Below are 22546 nucleotides of genomic sequence, written 5' to 3' on the forward strand. Positions count from 1 at the left end.
TACAGGGGTGTCTCTTAGGTTGTTCCAGATCCTGTCAAGTTGATAGTATCGGCCATCACATCCCCCATTTCCAACCTCTTTGAGCTTGATTCCTGCGGCCCTCCAACCAGCACATTACTTATAAATCAGACGCATCGTTGCTGAGTCTTCTAGTCCCTCCTTCCCTTCTTTTCCTAAAGATACCCTCTGCTCCCAGGTAACCAAGTTCTCGGATACTCTGGCTTCTTGACTTCCAGCTCCTCATGTCATATTATCCTGAATCCTCCTGGCTTCGGTCAGAACCACCGTACCAAAGAACAGGTTTGTCACTCTGAAAGGTCAGCCACACCCTTGGTGGAAATGGATGAGCTGTTCCCCTTTGTTTCTATAACACCCACACCCTCCCCCCCAGCTCCCTGAGAAATGAGTCTCCTCTTCCCTCCCACCTATACGCTCTGAGGCTTTTCACAATGCTCTGCTGGGGGTAGCTTCCGGTGAGTGTTTATAGTACAGATAAAGTAGATAAGTGGTCTGAGCATCTCCCAGGGCTTTTGTCTGGGAAGAACTTACAGCCTCATTTCCCACAGAGGCAACAGCACAGAAACCAGAGGCCATTTGCTTTTTCTGGGTCTTTTATGACTTCTTCTATTTCCCCCTCATTGTCCGCCCTTTTCGTGTTGTTTACTCGTTGCCTGAGTTTCCCTCCCATCCTGCATCCTTGGGTTCATGTTGGGCAGGTACTTGAAAAGCTCCCCATCTAATGTTATTATTGTAGCTGGTATTCTTAGGAAATTCCTAGGGATCCCACACTGGAGATCTTATATATTTCCTTTTAAGTTCTCATTCTGGGAAGCATGGCCATGCTGGGCTGATGTGTCTGTTCAGCAGCTAGTGATGTCCCAAAGCCAGCAGAGACAGGGCTCTTGCATTGTGTTCACAGATGTGTATTGTGGTCGTGCTAGGGCCTGTGTGGTTAATGGGGATGGTTGGTCCCTACAAGGGGCTGAGACTGTGCAGCAAGCACCTGAGTGAGTGGCACCTCCGCACACCATTTCCCTCCAGTGGCAGGTCTTCCCATTGCTGCCTGCCGTCCGCCAGAGAGGCTTGGCGTGTCTTCCCCAACCCAGCCGCGGTGGCCATGGCTTGACAGTGTCACAGGTGTGACCGGGAGTAGAATGCAAATCTGGAGATCACAAATGGGCTGCCTCCTTTCTCTCTTCATGGCCTCTTATTTTCTTTTCTGCCTTCTCAAGCAAAGCCACCCCGGACTTCCTGCCTGCCCTCAGTTGTCTCAAGGGACCATGTGTTTCTTCTCCCACCTGAGCCAGCCAGAAGAAGTAGCGCGTCTGATATAATTTTACTGACCAGAAATAAGCCTAGCAAATGTGTCTTCTTGACCCTTATTGCCCCCACCCCATCTACCAGGCCCTTGATGCAAAATTCCCTAGGGAGTTAATCCTGGCACCCTTGGCCACTCCTGCCTGTTTGCCAGGACTAGGATTCATTCCTGGAAGCCTATGGGGACATAGCCTTCTATAAACATTCTTCTACTTCCTGACTCAGAATTGAGGTTTCCAATCCTTATACATTCAAGATATTTCTGAAAGTTTCAGGATCTATTCTAGATGATTTGAACTTTTGAATGTTCAACAGGGCATCGGCACAAAAGTCTGTCTGCTGCATAAAATGAAATAACCCTCACCCACTCAAATGCTCTGTTTGGGTGTTGGGACCATAGCTCGTACGGTAAAATGTAAAAAAGAGGACTCGGGTTCAGTCTCTAGAACTCGCATTTAAAAACTGGACATGGCACATGCTGGAAATCTTAGTGCTGTGGAGACAGAGACAGGCAGATCCTTAGGGCTCACTGGCTAACCAGCGTACCCTAGTCAGTAAGCCTCAGGTCCAGAAGTTAAGGAAAACCGAGGAATGACACCGGAGATTGAGGTCTGGCCTCTGCACACATGCACACACACACACGCACATGTACACACACACACACACACACACACACATCCATGTACACATACACAGAAAGTCCCACTTGGTTGGAGACACCTAGAACATTAATCTACTGTAGCTGTCAGAGTGGTTAATGACGGAAATATTGTGAGGAAAACCTCTGGGGGCTTCCAGGCACCTTCACTGGGTTAAGGAAATAAGAACCATTGTGTTCATCACTTTTCTCATTGTGACAAAATGCCTGAGAAAACCAATTTAAGGAAGGGTTCATCTTGACTCCTAGCTTGGGCATACAGGCCATCGGGGAGGGGAACACGCAGCAATGGAGTGTGAAGTGGCTGGTTCCTTTTGACCTGCAGTCAGCAAAGCAGAGATGCCACTCACATTCAGAGCAGGTGTGATCTCCTCAGTGAATCCTCCCTGGAAACACCCTGACAGGCCTGCCCCCCTCAGGTGTGTCTCCATGGCGATCCCAAACACAGTCATCATTAGTATTACCCTGCTCACTGTGTCTGAGCCAGGCTGACTGCCGGAGAGGTGAATGCAAAGACTCCAACCGAAAGGGGCAGGGGCTGGATCGGGAATCCACAGACTTTGTGGCAAGTCCCTTCCAGTGCTGTGACCCTGGAGGAGTCTCTTACCTCTTTGAGTTTTAGTTTTTTCCCCTTTGGTGTAAAAACCAAATCCCTACCACAGTGGGCACGGAAACTGGAGAGAAGAGCCAGCAGTTCAGCTCTTCCTGCTATAGCAGAGGACCCGCGTTCCATCCCCAGCACCCACGTGTCAGTCACGGCTCTGCCTCCTGTAACTCCAGATCCACACACATACTATGCACTCATACAGACATACATGTGTACATACAATGGGGAGTAAGTGACATATGTGTGGAAGTGGAGTCAGGTAGTGTGAAAACTCTAAAACCTGAGCAAATGTAAGGTTTTGAGAAACTAAATAACTTTTATATCAAATAGAATACAAAAGTCAACATTTTGATTCTAACCAGATGACTTATTCATATCTTTGTTTGCCTCTTCCTACATCAAGTGTTTTGCTTACTTATTTGATAATAAATTATTATTTATTATAATTTATTATTATTATTATTATTTTACATTATCCTCCGGGACAAAAGAAAAGCCCACACAGTTTTTTTCTCTTACCAGGTTCAACAAACACTTTTCTAGCATATTGACTGTCCCTAAGCAAGGGAGCAATTGTGTTAGGCCAGGTAGCAGGAGAACTGGCCATACAGATGAGACACTTTGTGTGTCCTTGGTTGTATATTCCTTGAAGTCACCATGTCTGCCTTGTATAGGCCAGGTCACAAGTGGCTATGTAGGGTTCCACCCATGTGTGTTACCTTGTCGTTCAGAGCTGTAACAGAATACCAAAGGCTTGCTAATTACAAAGAACTGAAGTATATTTGTCTTGGGATTCTGTAAGCTGGGAAGTACATGGTTAAATGGTGAGGGCCTTCTTGCCACATTGTAACATGGAGAAAGCCTCATTTGGTTAACTTCCCATAAAATAAAGAGCAGTGTCTTAGGGCCAGAAAGGGCAACTTTTGTCCCCATAGGCCAAATCTACTGCTTATTTATAAATAAAGCTTTGTTGTTTTCCTTTGCTTTGGTTTAGGTTATTTGTCCACCCCCACCCTCCACCCCTGAGACAGGGTTTCTGGGTAACAGCCCTGGCTGTCCTGGAACTCTTTTTGTAGACTAAGCTGGCCTGGAACTCACGAAGATCCACCTGCTTGTTTCCCCAGTGCTGGGGTTAAAGGTGTGCACCACCAAACCTTGCTTGTAAATGAAGTTTTATTGTCCATTAATTTATATATCAAGCAAATCACAGAGTTGGGTAGTTGTGATAGGCAGCATTGGTACACAAAGTCAGAAAGTTGCCACCCCACTCCCCTCCCCCCTCCCCCCGCCTAAGAGCAGTTTAATCACAATCTTCCTGCCACCCTAACAGACTTTCTGGTGCTTTCCTGTCCAGTGGAGAGAAACTCTCCTATGTGTCTCCTTGCTGTGTCCCTCTGGGTATGGTTCCCTGAGGGCAGGCCTAAAGATGCTTGTGTGTGCACCCAGTCCAGTCTTGAATTCTTCGTAAATTCTTAGTTGAAGAGAGCCACCCTGTGAGAGCCCTGAGTCTGCTCAGCAGACAGAGAACAACACCTTCAGGTCGTGGGTCCCTAGAGTCTCTGGGAAGACCTGGGAGCGTGCCAGAAACAGCAAACCCAGCATGGGGGAGGGGCTGAGAAGTCCTCCTGCAGGAGGTCTTGGAGGAGGGACCAGGCAATGAAAAAGGGGTTCGGCTGGGAAGTTAAGGGGGTGTCGCACAAAGAACAGCTCTTGGAAAGGCCCGGAAGGAAGAAACACTAAGACTTGGATGCGTGTAGCTCTCAGCAGTAGTAGCACGGAGAATAGATGCTTCTCATCAATGTCTTTGTGTGATTCATGCTTCAGAAGTGACCACTCCGCTGTCCCCGCTGGTGGCTGGGCTCCAGAGAATGTGAGGCCAGCTGCAACTCTGCACATCTAGGACTTGTTTATTCTATGTCAAGTTTTGTTTTCTTTCGTTGAGACAGACTTCTTCTTGAACCTCTAATCCTTCTGAGTCAGCACCCCCAAGAGCTGAGACTCCAGGCTTACACTATGACCCAACTTCCTAATGTTCTTGCGTAGCGGTACTGCCCTGCCTTGGAATCTGAACTGGACAGGTCAGAGGCTAGATTTCATGGCAGACATAAGCCTTCACTAGAAGGAAACACATAGAAGCTGGTGAGTGCTTCCTGATCTTTGGTCTCTAAATTCTTTGGCTTTGTTTCAGTGTAGATCACATGAAGCTTGAGAGGGTAAAAGAAGAATTTAAGAGGAACTTAAAACGCCTTAGAACATATGGCAGGGCCATCCATCAGTGGAAACATAGCTGAACAAAATGTGGCTCTTCTGTACAATGCAGTATTATTCCGCAGCTTTTCTGTACAATGCAATATTCCGCTGGTGAAGGGAAAGGAGGATTGGTGGGCAACCGTGGTGAGGATGGGCCTGGAAGATCCGCTCAGGGAGCCAGGCTCAGGCCACATGTCCTATGCTTCCATTTGTATGGAATATACAAAGTGAGAATGTCCACGAAAGGATGGAGGCTGGGAACGTCCAGGGTGGGGAGGAAGGGCACGTGGCAGCCTCTGCTCACTAGGCGTGAGGTTTCCTTTTAGGGTAATGAGAAGGATTCAGATACAAACCTGCCACTATAGTTCGTCATCACTGTGGACGTGCCAAATGCCGTGGGATTGTTCAGTTAGAAGCATTTCATCTTACGTTATATCTGTTTTGAGTTAATTCTTAAAAGAACTGTGTAGGAAAGAGAATCTACAGGTATAAATAATATTTTGATTTTTTTTTTTTTTTGTAAAGACAGGGTGTTACTATAGTGACCAGGTTGGCCTTGAAGTCACAGAGATCCACCTATTTCTGTCTCCCATGCATGGCATGATGTCGGTTTTTTTTTTTTTAAAAAAAAAATTATAAGCGTTATGATTTTTGGAAGGCAGTAGGGACAAGGTCAAGCTAGTCACAAACTCACAGAGCTGACGATGACCTTGGACTTCTGAGCTCAGAGCTTGTTGCAGGCTATGCAATCACTTCACCAACTGAGCTACATCCCTGCCTCTCATAAAGAGGTTTTAAATTGGAAAAGAAAAATGAACAAACTCCGGTGATGACAGGGCACCTTTGTGGTCCAAGTCTGGCAAATGACATTGGGAACACCGTGTACGGCCCCACTGACATTCAGCTTTGCTTGTCATTGACAGAGGTGGAGAAAACCCGGTGTCAACTGGAACGAGAGCACATCCTTGGAGCAGCAGGGGTGGCAGACGCCCAGCAGCCCCGGCTGGGCATGTTTGTGCCCCAGTGTGATGAGTATGGGCATTATGAACCCACCCAGTGCCACCATGGAACTGGCTACTGCTGGTGTGTGGACCGTGATGGTCGGGAGCTGGAGGGTACCCGTACCCGGCCCGGGATGAGGCCCCCATGTAAGTGGACCGCTGTCGTGTAGACGCGAAGACCAGAATGGCCTTTGTTAGTGGATGTTCTGCCTGGCTTCCCTGTTCACATGGTACCAACCCTCCACCTGTCACCTTCTGCCCTCCTCCCCACATCTGTAAATACACTTCTCCTTCATCTCTGGGTATTCATGTGCTCTGTGACCATTCCTAGTAGGGCCTGTGGCAAACATGGGGAGGCCAGGCTTTGGACTGCTGGGCTTTGTGGCAGATCAGGGATGCTGTGGTCCCTTGGTTCTCCTCAAAGCCTTGCTTATTCTAGTGGAGATGCGTATTTTTATCTTTTCAATACATGTTCCTATACAGCTAGGCCCTTGGACCTTAATATGCCCCAGTCTTTTTTTATATTTCTGAGGCAGGATCTCATGTTGGGGGTTTGTCTTTAACTGACAATGTAACTGTGTTAGCCAAAGATAAACTTGAATTCTTGATCCTCTTACCTTTGCCTAAGTGCTGGAATTACACGTATGCTCCACATCTAGCCAGCTCTCCATTTAGACAGCTAAAAAGAAGCCCAGACAGGCACGTGCCCTATGTGCACAGTAGAAAGACAGATAGTACCTGGCCAGCCCGTGGCCTGTGCCATGTCCTCCCGCCCCGCACCCCCCCCCCCCAAAACACTCACAGTTGTCCCTTTGCTCAGGGAGTTAGAGAGCCAGCCGGGGTGAAGGTCAGGAGGTCACAACAAGTCAAGGAGGCCGGGCCACATTAGAGAATGGATGAGCCCGTGGCTAGCCTGTTGGTTTTAAGAACCTAGGTGGACATGGTTCTACTTGTGAGGTTGGAGGATGCCCCATGTCAGAGCAATGGACAGAATGTGGCAGCCATCACTGATAACTTTCGCCACCAGTGTTAAAGATGTCACTCCCTGCAGGCAGAGGAGTCAGGGCTGTTACTCCCAGAACTGCTTTGGCTCTTACACCAGCCCAGCATCCAGCCAGAGCATAATCAAGTCATTGGATAAGAGGGAGCAAGGTTAGCTCTCTACCCCACTGGACCTCTAGAACTAAACTCATGTTCTGCCCTGTCTTCTTCCCAATGCCCTTTGACTGGCTGAAGGCTTTCTGCCTCTAGAGTTTTCAGACACAAAGTGGGTGCTGTGTGGCTGGCTGTCCTGTGTGCATGCCATAAACGTGACAAGACCTGGGGTATGGGTGATATGTAGATGGGGGCATGAGCACACATACACATGTATTCATATGAACATATGCACATGTTTATGTACATGTGTGCTCTCACACATGGCTGCATGAATTCCATTCATATGAACATATATATGCACATGTTTATTCACATGTGTGCTCTCACACATGTCTGCATGGATTCCATTCATATGAACATATGCACATGTTTGTATACATGTGTGCTCTCACACATGTCTGCATGGGTTCCATTCATATTAACATATGCACATGTTTATGTACGTGTGTGCTCACACAATTGTCTGCATGGATTTATCTGTGTGTCTGAGCATTAGCATGCGCCTGTGCATTTTCGGTATTCCCAGCTCTCATTCACTGACCTTCTCTTGCCCTCTAGGTCTGAGTACAGTGGCTCCCCCTATTCACCAGAGACCCGTAGTACCTACAGCCGTCATCCCCCTACCCCCAGGGACTCACTTACTCTTTGCCCAGACTGGGAAGATTGAGCGCCTGCCTCTGGAGGGAAATTCCATGAAGAAGACAGAAGCCAAGACCTTCCTCCATATCCCTGTGAGTATTGGCTGACTAGCCCTGAGGACGGTCCCAGCTCTAGAGATGTGGCTGTATATAAGATGGTAGTATAATGTAATGGCCAGATAATATAATACAACACAATATAATTTAAAGTTAATATGATTAATAACTATGTATGATATAACAAAATATAATATAGCATAATATCAAGACAGTATAATACAAGACAATGTAATATCAAGATAATAGCTAAATATACTGTAGTATATACTATTGCATGATATCAATATAATATCATACACTATAATACCCAAATCATTAATAGCTATGTGTAATATAATATGAAACCAAGATAGTAGTTATATTTGTAATCTAATATAATACAACTTTCATTTGCAAATATAATGCAAATTTAACAGGCAAATGAAGTCTAAATGCGCAACGTATTCCTTTTTTTGGGCCATTGTAACAAAGTGTGGTTCTGTGCTCTGGAATCAGCCGTTCTTCTAGCTTGGCCTGGCAATGGGTTTATTCAGAACGCTGTGAAGATGTTCTCTCATGATTTCTGAAAGGAGCACTAGGACTCAGCCTTTAACTTCTTACCTATGGTATCATGTCAGCTAGAGGGTTGCGAGGGGAGCCCCCACATGTTTATTCAAACGATAGAGCATTATTTGTTAAGAAAATCATATTACTTGCTTGGTACGTGGGTACCTTTGTCAGAAATACCACTTAGATCATCAGCGAGAGGCTGTTTCTGGGAGCTCTGGTCTGCTGTGTCAACCTTCCAGAAAACCTTAGGATGGTCGGTGCCACTCAGTCTTGACTATAGGAGATTTCACAGTCAGGGAGATTTGAGTTTAACTCTTTAGACTTCTATTTGTTTTGTTTTATATTTTGTTTTTCGAGACAGGGTTTCTCTGTAGCTTTGGTGCCTGTCCTAGAACTGGCTCTTGTAGACCAGGCTGGCCACAAACTCATAGAAATCCGCCTGCCTCTGCCTTCTGAGTGCTGGGATTAAAGGCGTGTGCCACCACCATCCGGCTATTTGTTTATTTTTTGAAACAGTCTTATTTTGTAGCTCTGGCTAGCCTACATGTTACTGTAGTCAAAGCTAGCTTTGGACTCCTTGGCCTCTATCTGTCAGGTTCTGAGATTATAGACATGAACAGACACATTGCTGATGTGGGATTCTGCTCTGTATGCTATGAATATATTTTATTGCCATTGGTTAATAAAGAAGCTGCTTTTGGCCAATGGCTTAACAGAGTAAAGCCAGGTTGGAAGACATATATAGAGAGAGTAGGTGGAGTCAGAGAGAAGCCATGTAGCCGCCCGCCCACTGGAACCTTGCTGGTAAGTCACAGACACGTGGCAATACACAGATTAATAGAAATGGGTCAATTTAAGATATAAGAGTTAGCCAGAAATACGCTTAAGCTATCGGCCAAACAGTTCTTGTAAATAATACAGTTTCTGTGTGATTATTTTGGAAGTCTGGGCAGCCGGGAAACAAACAAGCAGCCTCCCCCAACACATTGCTACTGTTGTTTGCATGTTCCTGTCTAAATTTCTTGTTCCACAGAAAATGAAACAAAAACAAAACAGCCAGCCATGTGTCGTGCTCTTGCCTTTCTTTAATCCCAGCACGCAGGAAGTAGATCTCTGTGTTCCAAGTTAGCCTGGTCTACATAGGGAGTTCCAGGCCGGCCAGTGTTCTTAGCGAGATTAAATTGCAGAATCCATTAACCTAATTTATCTCTTTCTAGTTCCCTGGGTCATCTTTAATTTTTTCTTTATTGCTTTGTAGTATTCATTGAAGGATCTTGTACATTTGAAATGCTCGTTCTTGGGGCTGGAAAGATAGCTCAGAGGCTAAGAGCACTTGCTGCTTTTGTAGAGGACCATCTGGTTCCCAGCACCCAAGTTAGTCAGTTCACAAATACCTGTGACTCTGATTCCAGGGGATCAAGGGCTCGTGAACGTCTGTGCTACATACACAGACACACAAGCATATACACATAAATAAAAATATTTTTAAAGAAAATTAAAACCAAACTGGAGATGAGAGAAATATACACACACACACACACACACACACACACGTATAAACACATGTATTTAGAAAAGAGAAAAAGTTTTTTCTAAACTATGTAGTTTCTACAATTCAACAATAAAAAATGTGAATGAACAAAACATATTTTCTTTATTGTTTAAAATACTATCTGAGGATATATAGGCACACGGGAAAGTTCAAGGCAACACTAGCTGCTGGGTGCGCTGTCCTCAATCACGGGTATCACTTCCAGGCAAAAGTCATCATTGGACTAGCCTTCGACTGTGTGGACAAGGTGGTTTACTGGACCGACATCAGCGAGCCTTCCATTGGGAGAGCCAGCCTGCATGGCGGAGAGCCAACCACCATCATTCGACAAGGTGAGCAAGCAAATAGTGTCCCTTCAGGTGCTGCTTCAAGCGGCCCACACTGCTCTGGGCAGGAGGGGAAGGATGGAGAGGAAGCTGCTTGGTTGGCAAGGGGTGGGTCCTCTGCCTCCGCTCTCTACCCTTTTCAGCCCCTCTGAAGTTTGTCACAGGTTTCTTGAGTCATTAAATCAGGGACATCCTGGCTGAGGTTAGCTGCTTGTCTCAGGATAATAAAACTGAAGCAAGGCAGGTGCCTGCACCTTTCTCTGGAAGCTTGTGTAGTCCGTCATCGTGGATCATGAGACTAAACTCACTGTTCCATTTCGTCCAGTACCTTCTGAGCCTGCAATTGCTTCTCACAGAGTCTGCTCCGCCGCGTGCTCCATGAGGGTTTATCAAAGGCAGTGGATGGAAGGAATAGTCAAGAAACCCACAAGCATACTGTTAGATACTCACCCAGAAGCTGAAGACTATTTCTTTGGTTCTTGAGATAGGCTCTCATGTAACCCAGTAACCCAGGCTACCCTCAAACTTATTAAATAGCTGAAGATGACCTTGAACTCATGATCTTCCTGCCTGTATCTCCTAGGTGTTAGGATTATATGCCAGCACCACCACTCTGCTTGCTTATTTACTTATTTACATCTTTAGTTTAACATTCTCCCAACTGAACTATTTTGACTACTGTGTATTTATTTTAACCCAATGTTCAGTAGCCCTGGCTAGCCTGGAAGTCCTGCCTCTCATGCCTCTCCCTCCCTGGCACAGGGTTACAACTATGTATCGCCACAGCCAGCTCTGGAAGTAGCGTCCCTTCCCAAGGCCGTGTTGGAGTGAAAGATCAGTCGTTTCAATGAAAAGCATCTTGGGATGGGGGGTAGACTCTCTTCCCTAATTCAACACATCTTTCTTCTCCCTACTTCCAACCTGGAGTTGAACTAGCTGGGATCGCCTCTCACAGAGAATTCTGTTTTGATTAACTTATAAAGCGTGCGTTGTGCTGACATAGCCTGACTTCAGCACTTGGCCTCATCTAGATGCCTGCTTGAACAAAGAAATAGACATCATTTTAATACCTTCTTTCAATAAGTAAAGAGTAGCGAGGCCCGCTTGTCATCCCAGCTATATGAGAGGCAAAAGGACCACAAATTCAAGGTCAGCCTGGGCAACTTGTCAGGCCCTGTCTCAAAATAAAAAGTTGTAAGAGAGTTGGGGATACGGCTCAGTGCTAGAGCGTTTGCCTCGCATGTGTGAGGATCTGGTTCAACCCTCAGTCCGTTCGTTTATTTTTGAAATCTATTTCACATGAGAATGTTTAATCATTTTACCAAAAACTCCCGGATCTGTAAAAGGTCCCTGTACTGACGTGGTCAAGGAAGTTGGGATGGATGCTTCAGTCATGACTCATCGTTTTTGGGAAGGCGTTGTCATGCTGCCGTTAGCTGTATGAGGTCCTCCACTTCCTCTGCAAAATATTTAGGTGGAAGAGACACCTTTGAAATAGAAGCCTTGCTTTGCATTTCCTTTAACTTGGGAGCCAAACGCAAGGTTTCAACATCTAACTCAGCATGCCTCTGATGCACCCCATGGCCACTGGCCATTTCCCCCCTTCCTCCTTTCCCTCTCTAGAGATAACATGTCAGGAATCAAGCTGAGGCTGAGTGAAACAGCCCTGGCTTTGCACGCGGCTCTCAAATCCTTTTCCGGAAGCTGACGGGGTATTTAGATGATATTGGTTAGTGTTCGTACCCTGGCGTAACAAAGAGAACTTTGAAAATGCCTTTTACCTCCCTGTTGAAAACGCTGTTGCTGTTATCTCTGATTTGATTTCAAAATCTAGTTGAAGAGGGGAATAGGTCACTGTCTGCTATTTCCTGTTGCCTTTGGCACGGAAATTTGCCAAGGGGCCTTTAAGTGGAGTGAGGGCTGTAAGAGCTAAAGTGATTTCGTCTAAGATGGATGTCCAACGCAGTTCTGGGGAGGTGTTGGAGACATGTTCTTCTCCTCCTGAGGCCTCCTTGCCTGGTATCATACTCAGTTTCCTTTTCACACAGCAGTAAGGGAAAACCTCTCCCCTTGCCGTCTCCTTTCCTTCAACACAGTTGGGTGTTTTTCCAGCCCATTTCTCTGCAAAGTGTAGCTCACCAAACTATATTTTCTTGGTTGGAAGGAAAAATGGCTCAGTGGCTCTTGGGTCTGAGATCAGGATCAGGGTTGTGAAGAAGGGGGTGACGGTGTGATGTAAGCTTCTCCTAGGCTTCCTCTGGATGCCCTGAGTCAGTCTGGGCAGCCCCTCTTCCTGCAGTGTTTGAGAACTGCTCAGGGCTATCCCACAGGATGTGCTCATTCCAAGTTTTTCCCAGACTGAGTGGCTGCTGGTGGTGTGTGTGTGTGTGTGTGTGTTGTTTGAAAGCCACAGGGAGCCCCTGGGAGGCAGTTTCATTGTTCCTGGGCCTCTCAGGGTGTGGGAAAAAACTGCACTTTATACAGCTCTTCTTTGGGTATGAATAATAAATCATATGTTAACCGTTGGTGGTTCTGAATCACGGTCCTCTGGTTGGGACAGTGATTTCTGTCAGAGGCCTGTGTGTGTACGTGTGGGTGGTGGGTGCACGCACATGTGCCTGCCAATATCAGGTGATTACCACAATCACTCGCCCTCGCCACTTTTTTTTTGAGATGGGGTCTCTTATTGAACCTGGAGATCATTGATTGGTCTAGCCTGGAGACCAGCAAACCCTGGTTTTGCCTGCCCAGTGCTGGGATTATGGGTAGGTTTTTTTTTTGTATGTATGTATGTATTTATTTATTTATTACTAGGGATTGGGCTTAGGTTTTTGTGCTTGCACAGCAAACACTATGGACCGAGCCATCTCCTTAGCCTCTGACAGAAACTTTGCTGCTCTCACACCGTGCTCTATTCCAGGAAAGGCTGAGGTGAAAGGTTGAGTTGCTTCTATATAGATAAGAGTGTGCAGGGGTGATTTGCTCAAACACCAGATGCCCGGGGCAGTGCAGCTTGGTGGGTTCGTTTCCTGTTCACATTCCAGCCGGGCTAAACGTCCTCTGCTTAGGACAAGGAAGAATCTCAAGGATGCCCATAAATCCTACAATGTCATTCCATGTTTTCAACTTACAGTGACTTCCGTGGACTATTTGTTTCACAGTGCTAACCTGTGTCTTGACTGCTGTTGCTATTGTTCAGTGGAGACCATGGGGAGTGTAATTTGTAATCACCAGCACCTTCTTTTTATCTGTATACTCACGTTCAAGGACTGACAGTGTGATTGGCAATGTTGCTTCCTGAAGTGCCTCCCTGCCCTGGAATCACCAAGGAAGGAAAACTCTACCATTCCGTCTTCATGTTTCCTGTTCGTTTGGGAGACACACTCTTGAGTTCTTACCTCCATCCTTTTTTCACTGAGGCTGCTCCCTCACTCTCACAGTCTCTGGCCATATAAAATTACTTGCAGCCCACTTCAAGCCTCATGGAGTCTTCCTTAGATCTGAAAACTCTTACTTGAGACCCTTGTCCGCTAAACTCTCATTGGTCCTCCAGGAACCAGCTTCTACAGATGCCCACTTCTCCAGAACCCTTCCCTGGTGAACTTATGTTGATCCTGTATCTATATCTACCCATAGAAACTAGGCCTCAGTTTGAATAGCTGTTGGCTGTGGGCTTCTTAATGGGCATGGCTGCATCTTTGTCACAGTGACCTTCCAGGTGCCCAGTGTGGTACCCACCAGTGGGTGAGGATGGTTGGGTAGCATTTGTCACTTGGAAAATTGCTCATCTCATCAGCAGTAAGAATTTCATAGCCCCATTTGGTTTCTCAAGGTTTGACCACTATGCCTAAGACAATGGAATAACCAGAAAACTCGTAGGCTAGGGTATGACTCAGTGTTTCCTTCTAGATCTTGGAAGCCCTGAAGGCATTGCCCTTGACCATCTTGGCCGCAGCATCTTCTGGACAGACTCTCAGCTGGACCGGATAGAAGTGGCAAAGATGGACGGCTCACAGCGCCGGGTGCTGTTCGACACGGGTTTGGTGAACCCCAGGGGCATTGTGACCGACTCCGTGGGAGGGTAGGTCTGCTTATACACACGTGCTAGTCTCCTATTTAGTCTCTGGTTTTTTTGGATGGACTCAGAGGAGGTTCTAATGCCAGCACTGTTCCCATGAAAGAGGAAACAGAGTCTATAAGCTGATGAGATGTGGGCACAGTTACCACAATGTAGACTTCAGGCTGTGTTCCAGTTTCACGTTTTTGTCAAGAGACTTTGTAGGGTGACAGCTCAGAAAGCGAGTCATTTCTGCATAGTGAATGGGAACTGTAGCACAACTAATAAAAACCCAGAGACAGATATTGAAGTTCAACCCGAACACCAGAAAAGTAAAACAGCCCAGCCACTGACTCTTACCACTACCTCAGTCCGAAATGGTGATCCTACCTCCAGGAATCTCAGAATGAGACTGAGATTGAGAGCTGTCTCCTCCCGTTTTATAATCCTCTCTAGGGCTGGGATTAAAGACAAGAGCCACTGGGATTAAAGGCATGCATTGCCTCGTTTCTATGGCAAGCTAGAGTGGCTGCTGGGATTAAAGGTGTGTGTCACACTGCCTGGTCTATAAGGCTGAGCAGTGGGGCTGTTTTACTCTCTGATCTTCAGGCAAGCTTTATTTATTAAAATGCAAATGAAATGTCACTACAGTGAACTAACACTCACTTTGCATGCAGCTACGAGAGCGCTGGGCTGGCCTAACCACATCCCTGGTACTCCTTGTTGGAGCAGATACGGCTTGAGTGTCCTGGGTCCCCTTCCTGAGGGCTTCTTCAGCCCATTGCAGCTTCCTCTCTTTTCATCCTATGACAAGTTCTCAATCTTATACCCCAGGCCCCCGCTCCTAGACATTTTGATGCCTTCCCTTAGAGGCAATATCCCTTGTGCTGTGGGCACTCAGCTACCTCACATACGGCAGACATCTCCATCACCACCTTGCTGGTATCTACATCTCGCTTAGTCAAACCTTTTTGCTCCACTGTGGCCGCCTGCACAGGTTTATTACTGGGTATTACTGTTTGTGTATGTCAGGCCCAAAGTTTATGTGTGCTTGTGTGTTTGGTGACAAACTTTGTGTACCATTCATTCTTCAAGCGGTGCCCACCTTTTGCACCCTTGAGCAGGGTTTCTCATTGGCCCATCTCTTCCCAAGTAGGGCCGGCTGCTAGCCAGAGAGACCCAGTGACCCACCTGCCTGCTCCCCAGCACCGAGATCGCAAACCTCAGTCACCATGCTTGACTTTTTTTTCCTCCCCTGGTGCTGGGGATTGAACACAGGTCCTCACTTTCTTTACCCACTGAACTGCCCCTGCCCCAGACCTCCAAGTTTGCTTACTAGCTTTTCCAAGATACTATAAAGGAAATAGGATTTGTTAGCCACAGATAACCCAGTTTGAGCAAAGAGCCAAGGTTAGCCTAGAATCCTTCCTAGCTTCTCAGGGTCTCACTTAGCTGTGTTGCTTTCCTGTCAGCTGAGCTCCTCCCTGCTTCTTTTAAAGTGTTTTCAGGATCTTGCTTCCTCTTTCTCCCCTGTTACCTCTTCAGGAACCTTTATTGGACAGATTGGAACAGAGAGAGCCCCAAAATTGAGACTTCTTACATGGATGGCACTAACCGGAGGATTCTTGCACAGGACAACCTGGGCCTGCCCAATGGCCTCACCTTTGACCCGTTCTCGTCTCAGCTCTGCTGGGTGGATGCAGGTAACGACGGGAAGCTTGAGATTGTGTGCTTGTACTTTCTCATTTTCTTACTGCCCTTGCCCTAGAGTTGGCAAATCTCATCCACTGCCTGTTTCTGTACAGCGATCAAGTTTGGAATGACTTTTATATTCTTAAATGTTACCATTCTAAATGTTATAAATACCCAGTATCATCCTTGGTTTTTGTCTTTTGGCCTGCAGAACTTGAAATCATTGCTATATGGCTTTATATAGCAAAATGTCCTACACCTATTCTGGTGGGAGGTTCCTGAGGACTGCATGCTATGTCTGCAGAGATAATAGAGCATCTTGCATAGAGTCCCCAATGTGCTTCTGCTTCAGCTGTGCAGGGTGTCCCTTGGGCTTGAGATGAGATGTGGGAAAGATGCTCATCCAGGGGCCCATCCTTCATCTTTCCCCATGAAAGTCTGTCCCACAGCTAATAAGGACAAAGAGTGGGGTGTGAACACTTTCATGCTTGTACAACATATCCATTCTGCGGACACTAGTGGCAGCCAGTCACTAACTGCTGATCTGTTGCAGCTCTTCAGTGCCCAACTCTGGGAAGAAAGGGTCCAGAGAGGCTTAGAGGGGAGGGACTTGAGCAAAAGCCAGAAGATAGCAGGGGTTCCTCTTGAGACAAAGGACTGGCAAGGCCAGAACAGGCTGTGCTTCTCTGCCCTGGCTCACATCTCCTCAGTAGGGCCAGGTGTGGGTGCCGGAACTCAGGTGGGTGTAGGTTGATGAAAGGGAAAAAATAGGAGGCAGAAATGGGCTGTCAGTGCTGAAGAGCAGCCCTCTGTGTTGCCCAGAACAGGCCTTGGCGACACTGAGCCCCCCCTCACCCCTTGTCTTTCAGACTCTTATTTTCTGACACAAAGGGCCCATTTCTTGCATGAACAATGACCAACTTGTGTTTGCTGCACACAGGCACCCATAGAGCAGAATGCCTGAACCCAGCTCAGCCCGGCAGACGCAAGGTTCTCGAAGGGCTCCAGTATCCTTTCGCTGTGACGAGCTATGGGAAGAATTTGTACTACACAGACTGGAAGACGTAAGTAGGCTGCTGTCAATGGGCAGAACTGTGTCCTTCCCTTTGTCTGTGGAGGCCTTGAAGGCCTTTGCCCCGGGCCTCTTGTCCTAACCTTCGACCTCCAGCGATGCCTGTTTCTTCCCTCTTCCTGGCTGTCAGAAGATGTAGAAGAAGGCAGAGGAAGAGGGCTTGCAAATCTCAGAGAGGAGCAGAGGTGCTGTTGATAATCCCTGAACCTGGGACTTCTTGAGCATGTCTGCTCTTTCCCCGGGAGCTGCCTGGGGTCACGTGGCTGGTGGGCTCTATGATTATATCATACCTCTACATCTACGTAGTTTTAAAACTGCACTATTCCCCCAGCCGCTTCTGGACTAAACCTTCCTTCAAAGGGAGGGTCACACCAAGGAGGCGGTTGGCCAGAAGAGCCTATATGTCAACTAGAATTTAGAATAGAGGGGAGAGCTAGGTTATTTTGGCCTAAAACTATGAACTACAGGCTTTACCCAGTCAAGAGGGAGGAAGGATTACACAGAGAGCAAAATACCACATCTCCTTTTCTCTTCCAAGCCACAGAAGGGGATGAGTAACCCCTTGAGAACAGTTCAAGCCATCAGATGCATAATCACTGTCTGTGCCTTGGTGCCTTGCAGGAATTCAGTGATTGCCATGGACCTTGCTATATCCAAAGAGATGGATGCCTTCCACCCGCACAAGCAGACCCGGCTATACGGCATCACCATTGCCCTGTCCCAGTGCCCCCAAGGTAACTCATCCTTGCTGTTGAATGTGAGGTCAACACTCAGAGTCCCATAAGTATCATGGTGACTCAATATACCCCAGAGCTCCTTCTTGTCGAAAGCCCAACTTGAGCATTCTGAATATCCGTCCTGAAGGATCCTTCAGTCCTTCATTGCTTTCTCTGGAATCTGGGGGGCGGTCGTCCTGAGGCCCCAAGCCTACATCTTGCTGCTAGTAGCCACAGTGGATGAGATGTGGTCACTTCCACCAAGAGTCTTCATTACTGAATGGGGAGCCAGAGGCATAAATGAGAAGCATGAAGTTATGGCATAGATGTGGCCAGGCAGGAAACGTCTTGAGTCTTGGGCTGAGCCTTGAAGTGTACAGTCACCTGGTATCACAAAGGAACTCACTGTTAAATCACTGATATTTTTAAACATTCACCCATTTGGCCTAATAAAAATAAAAGTGACTTATAAGAAAAATGGCAGGGCAGGAAAGATGGCTCAGCAACTAAAGTACATGCCTTGCAGGCATCAGGACCTGAGTTTAATCCCCAGAACCCACATAACAAGCTGGTCCCGCTTGGTGACATGGTATTACAACAATGGGAAAGCAAATACAAGAGGGGCCTTGGTGCTCACTAGCTCGCCAGCCTAGCCTGCTGGAAAATTCCAGGCCAATGAGAGATTCTGTCTCAAAAGAGAGACAGTGCCGACTGAGGTGCACCTACGTATACATGGATATGCGTGCATGTGTGTACACACACATACAAGTTGTGTGGCTTAGGTATCACATATGTTTCATCTCACGGTTCTGGGTTCCTTTTGTTCATTAGTTCATTTAAGTTGCCTTGTGTGGTCGATGCTGTTATTCCCATATCCTGCATGTAAATGCAAGCAGTGAGCTCAGAATCCTGCAGCTGCAGCAGCAGAGCTGCAGGTGGATCCCGGTGGCCTGGATCCAGAGTCTGTGTTGAGCCATGCCTCCTCAAAGGCTTCTTTCCTAAGCCGTCTTCTTTCTTGCCTGCTGCCAGTCAGTGGGAGGCCATGGGCATGTTGGAGGGGAAATAGCTGCGGTTTTGTTTCAGCGCCATGTTGGAGCTGTGTGCCAGGCCTTCTCTCTGCCATCTGCTTAGTTAGGAGTGCTTGGCCTAGCTTAGGCTCATTTCTGGCTAGCTCTTACCTTAATTTGTTTCTCTTTATCTACCTTTTGCCTTGGGGCTTTTTACCTTTTTCCTTTCCTTCTGTATATCTTACTTTCACTGCCTCTTGTGTCTGGCCAGCTGGCAGTTGCCTGGCTGCTTGCCCTGGGTGTGTCCCCCTCTTTCTTTTTTTCTCTCTTCTTCTCTCAAGCCTAGATTTCTACTCCTATTTATTCTCCCTGCCTGCCAACCTCACCTATCCTTTCTCGGCCTACCTATTGGCCATTCAGTTCTTTATTAGATCAGTCAGGTGCCTTCGGCAGGCAAGGTGAAACAGATGCAACACATCTTTTTATAATTAAACAAATGCAGCAAAAACAAACGTGACACATCCTTACATCATTAACAAAGGCAGCAGGAACAAATGTAGCACACCTTTACACAGTTAAAGTAATAGCCCAAGCCATGAATAAATGTACACATCTTTACATAGTTAAACATTCCACAACAGGGTTGGAGAGCCCTCCCCTCCCCGCGATCTGTGGAATAAACTCTGCACAGCCAGCCCTCTGCGCTAGTTCCTTTTCTCATTGCCAGGGCAAAATGCCTGAAAAGCAACTTAAGCGGGGAGGATTTTCTTGTGGCTCACAGTTTAAGGGTAGCGTCAACAAGGTGGCGGGAGTGTGAGACCACACTGTACCCAGAGTCAGGCCGCAAAGAGAGACGAGTGTTGCTGGTGCTCAACTTGCTTTCTCATTTTTCATTCATTCCAGGAACCAGTCCATGGGGTGGTGTAGGGTGGATTTTCCCATCTTGATTAACTTCATGTAGAAATTCCTAGCTGGGAGGTGGTGGCACACAGCTTTAATCCCAGCACTAGGGAGGCAGAGGCAGAGTCAGGTGGATCTCTGTGAGTCAGAGGCCAGCCTGCTGTACAAGAGCTAGGACAGACTCCAAAGCTACAGAGAAAGCCTGTCTTGACACCCCCCGTCCCCCCCCCAAAAAGACAATGAGAAACTCCTAGCAGACATGCCCAGAGGTGTGATTTTGTTGTTTCTAAATTCCACCAGGCTGACAATTCACGTTAACCACACCTCCAAATCAGGAATGCATGTTCTTGCTTGTCTTATTTGTGACAGGGGAACAAACAGCTTATCTTGGGCCCTTGAACCTACAAAGAGGTTAACAGGGAGGCTGCTGTAGATGTCAAGTCAGTCAGAGAGGAGACTCTGACTCTGATTTCCATCTTTTCCAGGCCACAACTACTGCTCAGTGAATAATGGTGGCTGTACCCACCTCTGCTTGCCCACTCCAGGGAGCAGAACCTGCCGATGCCCTGACAACACCCTGGGAGTTGACTGCATTGAACGGAAGTGATGACAAGAATGCCTTGCTCCCTCTCCAAGTATTTCACAGTAACACCCTACTTGAAATGACTTGATCGGAACAAAATAACGGACTGAAAACTATCCTGCAGTGGAGTGATCACTGGGCCCAGGTCTAGCCTACCCTGAGCCCCCACAACTTCCCCTCCACCTCCCCTAGAATAATCACCCTGAGTCAGTAATGGAAAAGTCTCTACCCCAACATGAAGGTAGGACCCCATATTCCTGGACCCCAGTCTTCAGGCAAGATTATAGAGTTCTGGATAAAAAGCCAGCATAGTGTGCATGCTTCTAACCCTAGCACTTGAGAGGCAGACGCGGGAAGATCAAGACTAATCTTGTCTATGTAGCAGGGGTCAAAGGCAATATGGATTACATGATACCCTTTCTCAAAAAAAATTTTTTTTTCAGTATGAAAGTTATGTGTCCATTCTAGAGTATAGGAGCTTTTCCTAGTCTTAGGGTCCTCCACAGTAAGCAGAACCCCTACACCTAGTCCTTGTCTGTGGCGTTACAAGCTCAGCCATTACTCTGAGGTGCCTGAGAGCTTGTCAGTTTCTCAGCACGGCGTCCAGGTCCAGCTTAGGCGAGGTTATGAGGCATCCTTTTTCTCTCGGTACTCCAACCTCTGTCTCCGTGTTCCCATCTAACTACTCCCGCTCTGAACCACCTTCCCCCATCTAAGACTGGTTTCAGTTAGCATGGTTTGCCAAGTGATCAAAGCCTAACCATGTCCTAGAAACTCCTGGTATTTGACAAACGGTAAGAAGCAGCCCCTCCCAGATTTTAAAAATCCTGGTATTTCCACAATGGCCGTGGCTAAGCAAGTGGGTAAATCAAAGACATGTCCTGTGAGAGGAATGTCAAGATGTAGAGTCAAGATGTTTGAGGACAGGGGACTTTGGTGTGTCTTGAATTGTAGCAAATTCTTCCTCTTTGTCGAAGTACCTGGATTAGCATCTGTTCTGTGGCGCCATGTGAGTCTTCAGCCCCACTCCTGGTACCGGCTTCCAAGTATTGTCATGGACAGTCGTCCGGGGCCCAGGTTGGGGTAGGGCTGGAACAGAGTAGTGGCCCATCATAGTCCTCTAAGTTTAGAATTGTGCCTTTGTTTCTCCCCCTCTCTATGGCTTTTGCTGGCTAGATCTTCATCTGAAGGCCCAATCTGGAAAGATCTAATTGGGGTATTTCTATTAGTTGTCCAGACATTTATTGCTCACTGGTGTAGTTCAAGTTGCTGCATCCGTGTTTCTGTCAGTTATTAGTTTCAAAAATATCCCCTGACCATACACATAACCACCATTCTATCTATCTATCTATCTATCTATCTATCTATCTATCTATCTATCTATCTATCTACCTCTTTTTTTAACTTCTTCCAAGACACTTAAAGGAATAGAAATTTTGGGTTGAAAGCCAAGCTTCAGAAGGTTCATTCAGCACAGTGTAGGGTAAGGGCATAGTCAAGACTCAGTGGGAAGGATAGAGAACAGGAATGGAAAACCCAAGAGGAAATGGTGGGGGAGGGGTTTAAAGGCAGCTAAAACTAAAACCCTTAAATAACTTCGGAGAAAAATGGCACATTTTGCAAAAGAATGCTTATCCCTGAAGACATAGAAGACCCTGTCTGATGCTTTTCCTGGGGAATAGGGCCCCTACCTCCTTTCCTTCCGGCTTCATCACGCTCAGCCTCCAGTCCCATCTCCTCCTACCTCCATCTCAACCTGCTTCCATTGGACTGGGAACCTGAACTGGGGGGGAAGTCTTTACTTCAACAATTGGAATGTATATGACAAGATTTAGGGAGCGTGTGAATCTTTCACGCGGCCTCATAAAGTAGCCTTCAGTCATTTGTATGAAGCTCTCTCTCTCATGTTTTATGATATCCATCTTTTAGAACTTTTATTCATTTTACTAGATCCCTTCTAAAATGTTTGACATGCTCAATTCTTAAACTGTGGAAACCACGAAGGTGCTTATTAATGGTTCTCCAGATGTATGCAAGTATTGGATGATTCCTTGAGTTTACAGCTGTACAAATATTAGTGCAGAAAATTAAAAAAACAACAACTATTAAAAATAAACTCTTATTTTGTCTTGTTTTTTTTTTGTTTTGTTTTGTTCCATGGTGACAGGGTTGCTATGTTGAGGCCTATACTTGACCTCAGGCTCACAGTCCTCCTGCCTCAGATCTTGAGACCTGGGATCAGAGGAGTATGTTACCACAGTGTGATGCTGCAGCCAGTTCGTGGTAGGAAGCCAGAACCTAGGGGACCCAAGACTCTTACCTAATGATCTGTCCATTAGCCACATAGTTCACAGAAGACAAAGGCTTATGAATGGCTTTAGAATTAATTTTATCACAGACCCT

General features: G+C 46.7%; 1 protein-coding gene across 1 annotated transcript in view; it reads left to right on the forward strand.

Moving 5' to 3' along the window:
* Nid1 (nidogen 1) overlaps window positions 1-22259 on the forward strand; it is a 77893-nt gene extending 55634 nt beyond the window's left edge. Inside the window, exons 13-20 of the mRNA XM_085699239.2 lie at window positions 5756-5980; window positions 7550-7722; window positions 9996-10122; window positions 14026-14197; window positions 15719-15876; window positions 16806-16929; window positions 17559-17671; window positions 20046-22259. Of these exons, the coding sequence (XP_085555365.2) occupies window positions 5756-5980; window positions 7550-7722; window positions 9996-10122; window positions 14026-14197; window positions 15719-15876; window positions 16806-16929; window positions 17559-17671; window positions 20046-20167 (1214 nt within the window). The 3' untranslated portion in view covers window positions 20168-22259. The remainder of the gene's footprint in view (window positions 1-5755; window positions 5981-7549; window positions 7723-9995; window positions 10123-14025; window positions 14198-15718; window positions 15877-16805; window positions 16930-17558; window positions 17672-20045) is intronic.
* Window positions 22260-22546: the final 287 nt, after the last annotated feature.

The sequence above is a fragment of the Myodes glareolus genome, chromosome 14 (genome assembly GCF_982192425.1).
Source record: "Myodes glareolus chromosome 14, mMyoGla1.1, whole genome shotgun sequence".
Taxonomy (NCBI): domain Eukaryota; kingdom Metazoa; phylum Chordata; class Mammalia; order Rodentia; family Cricetidae; genus Myodes; species Myodes glareolus.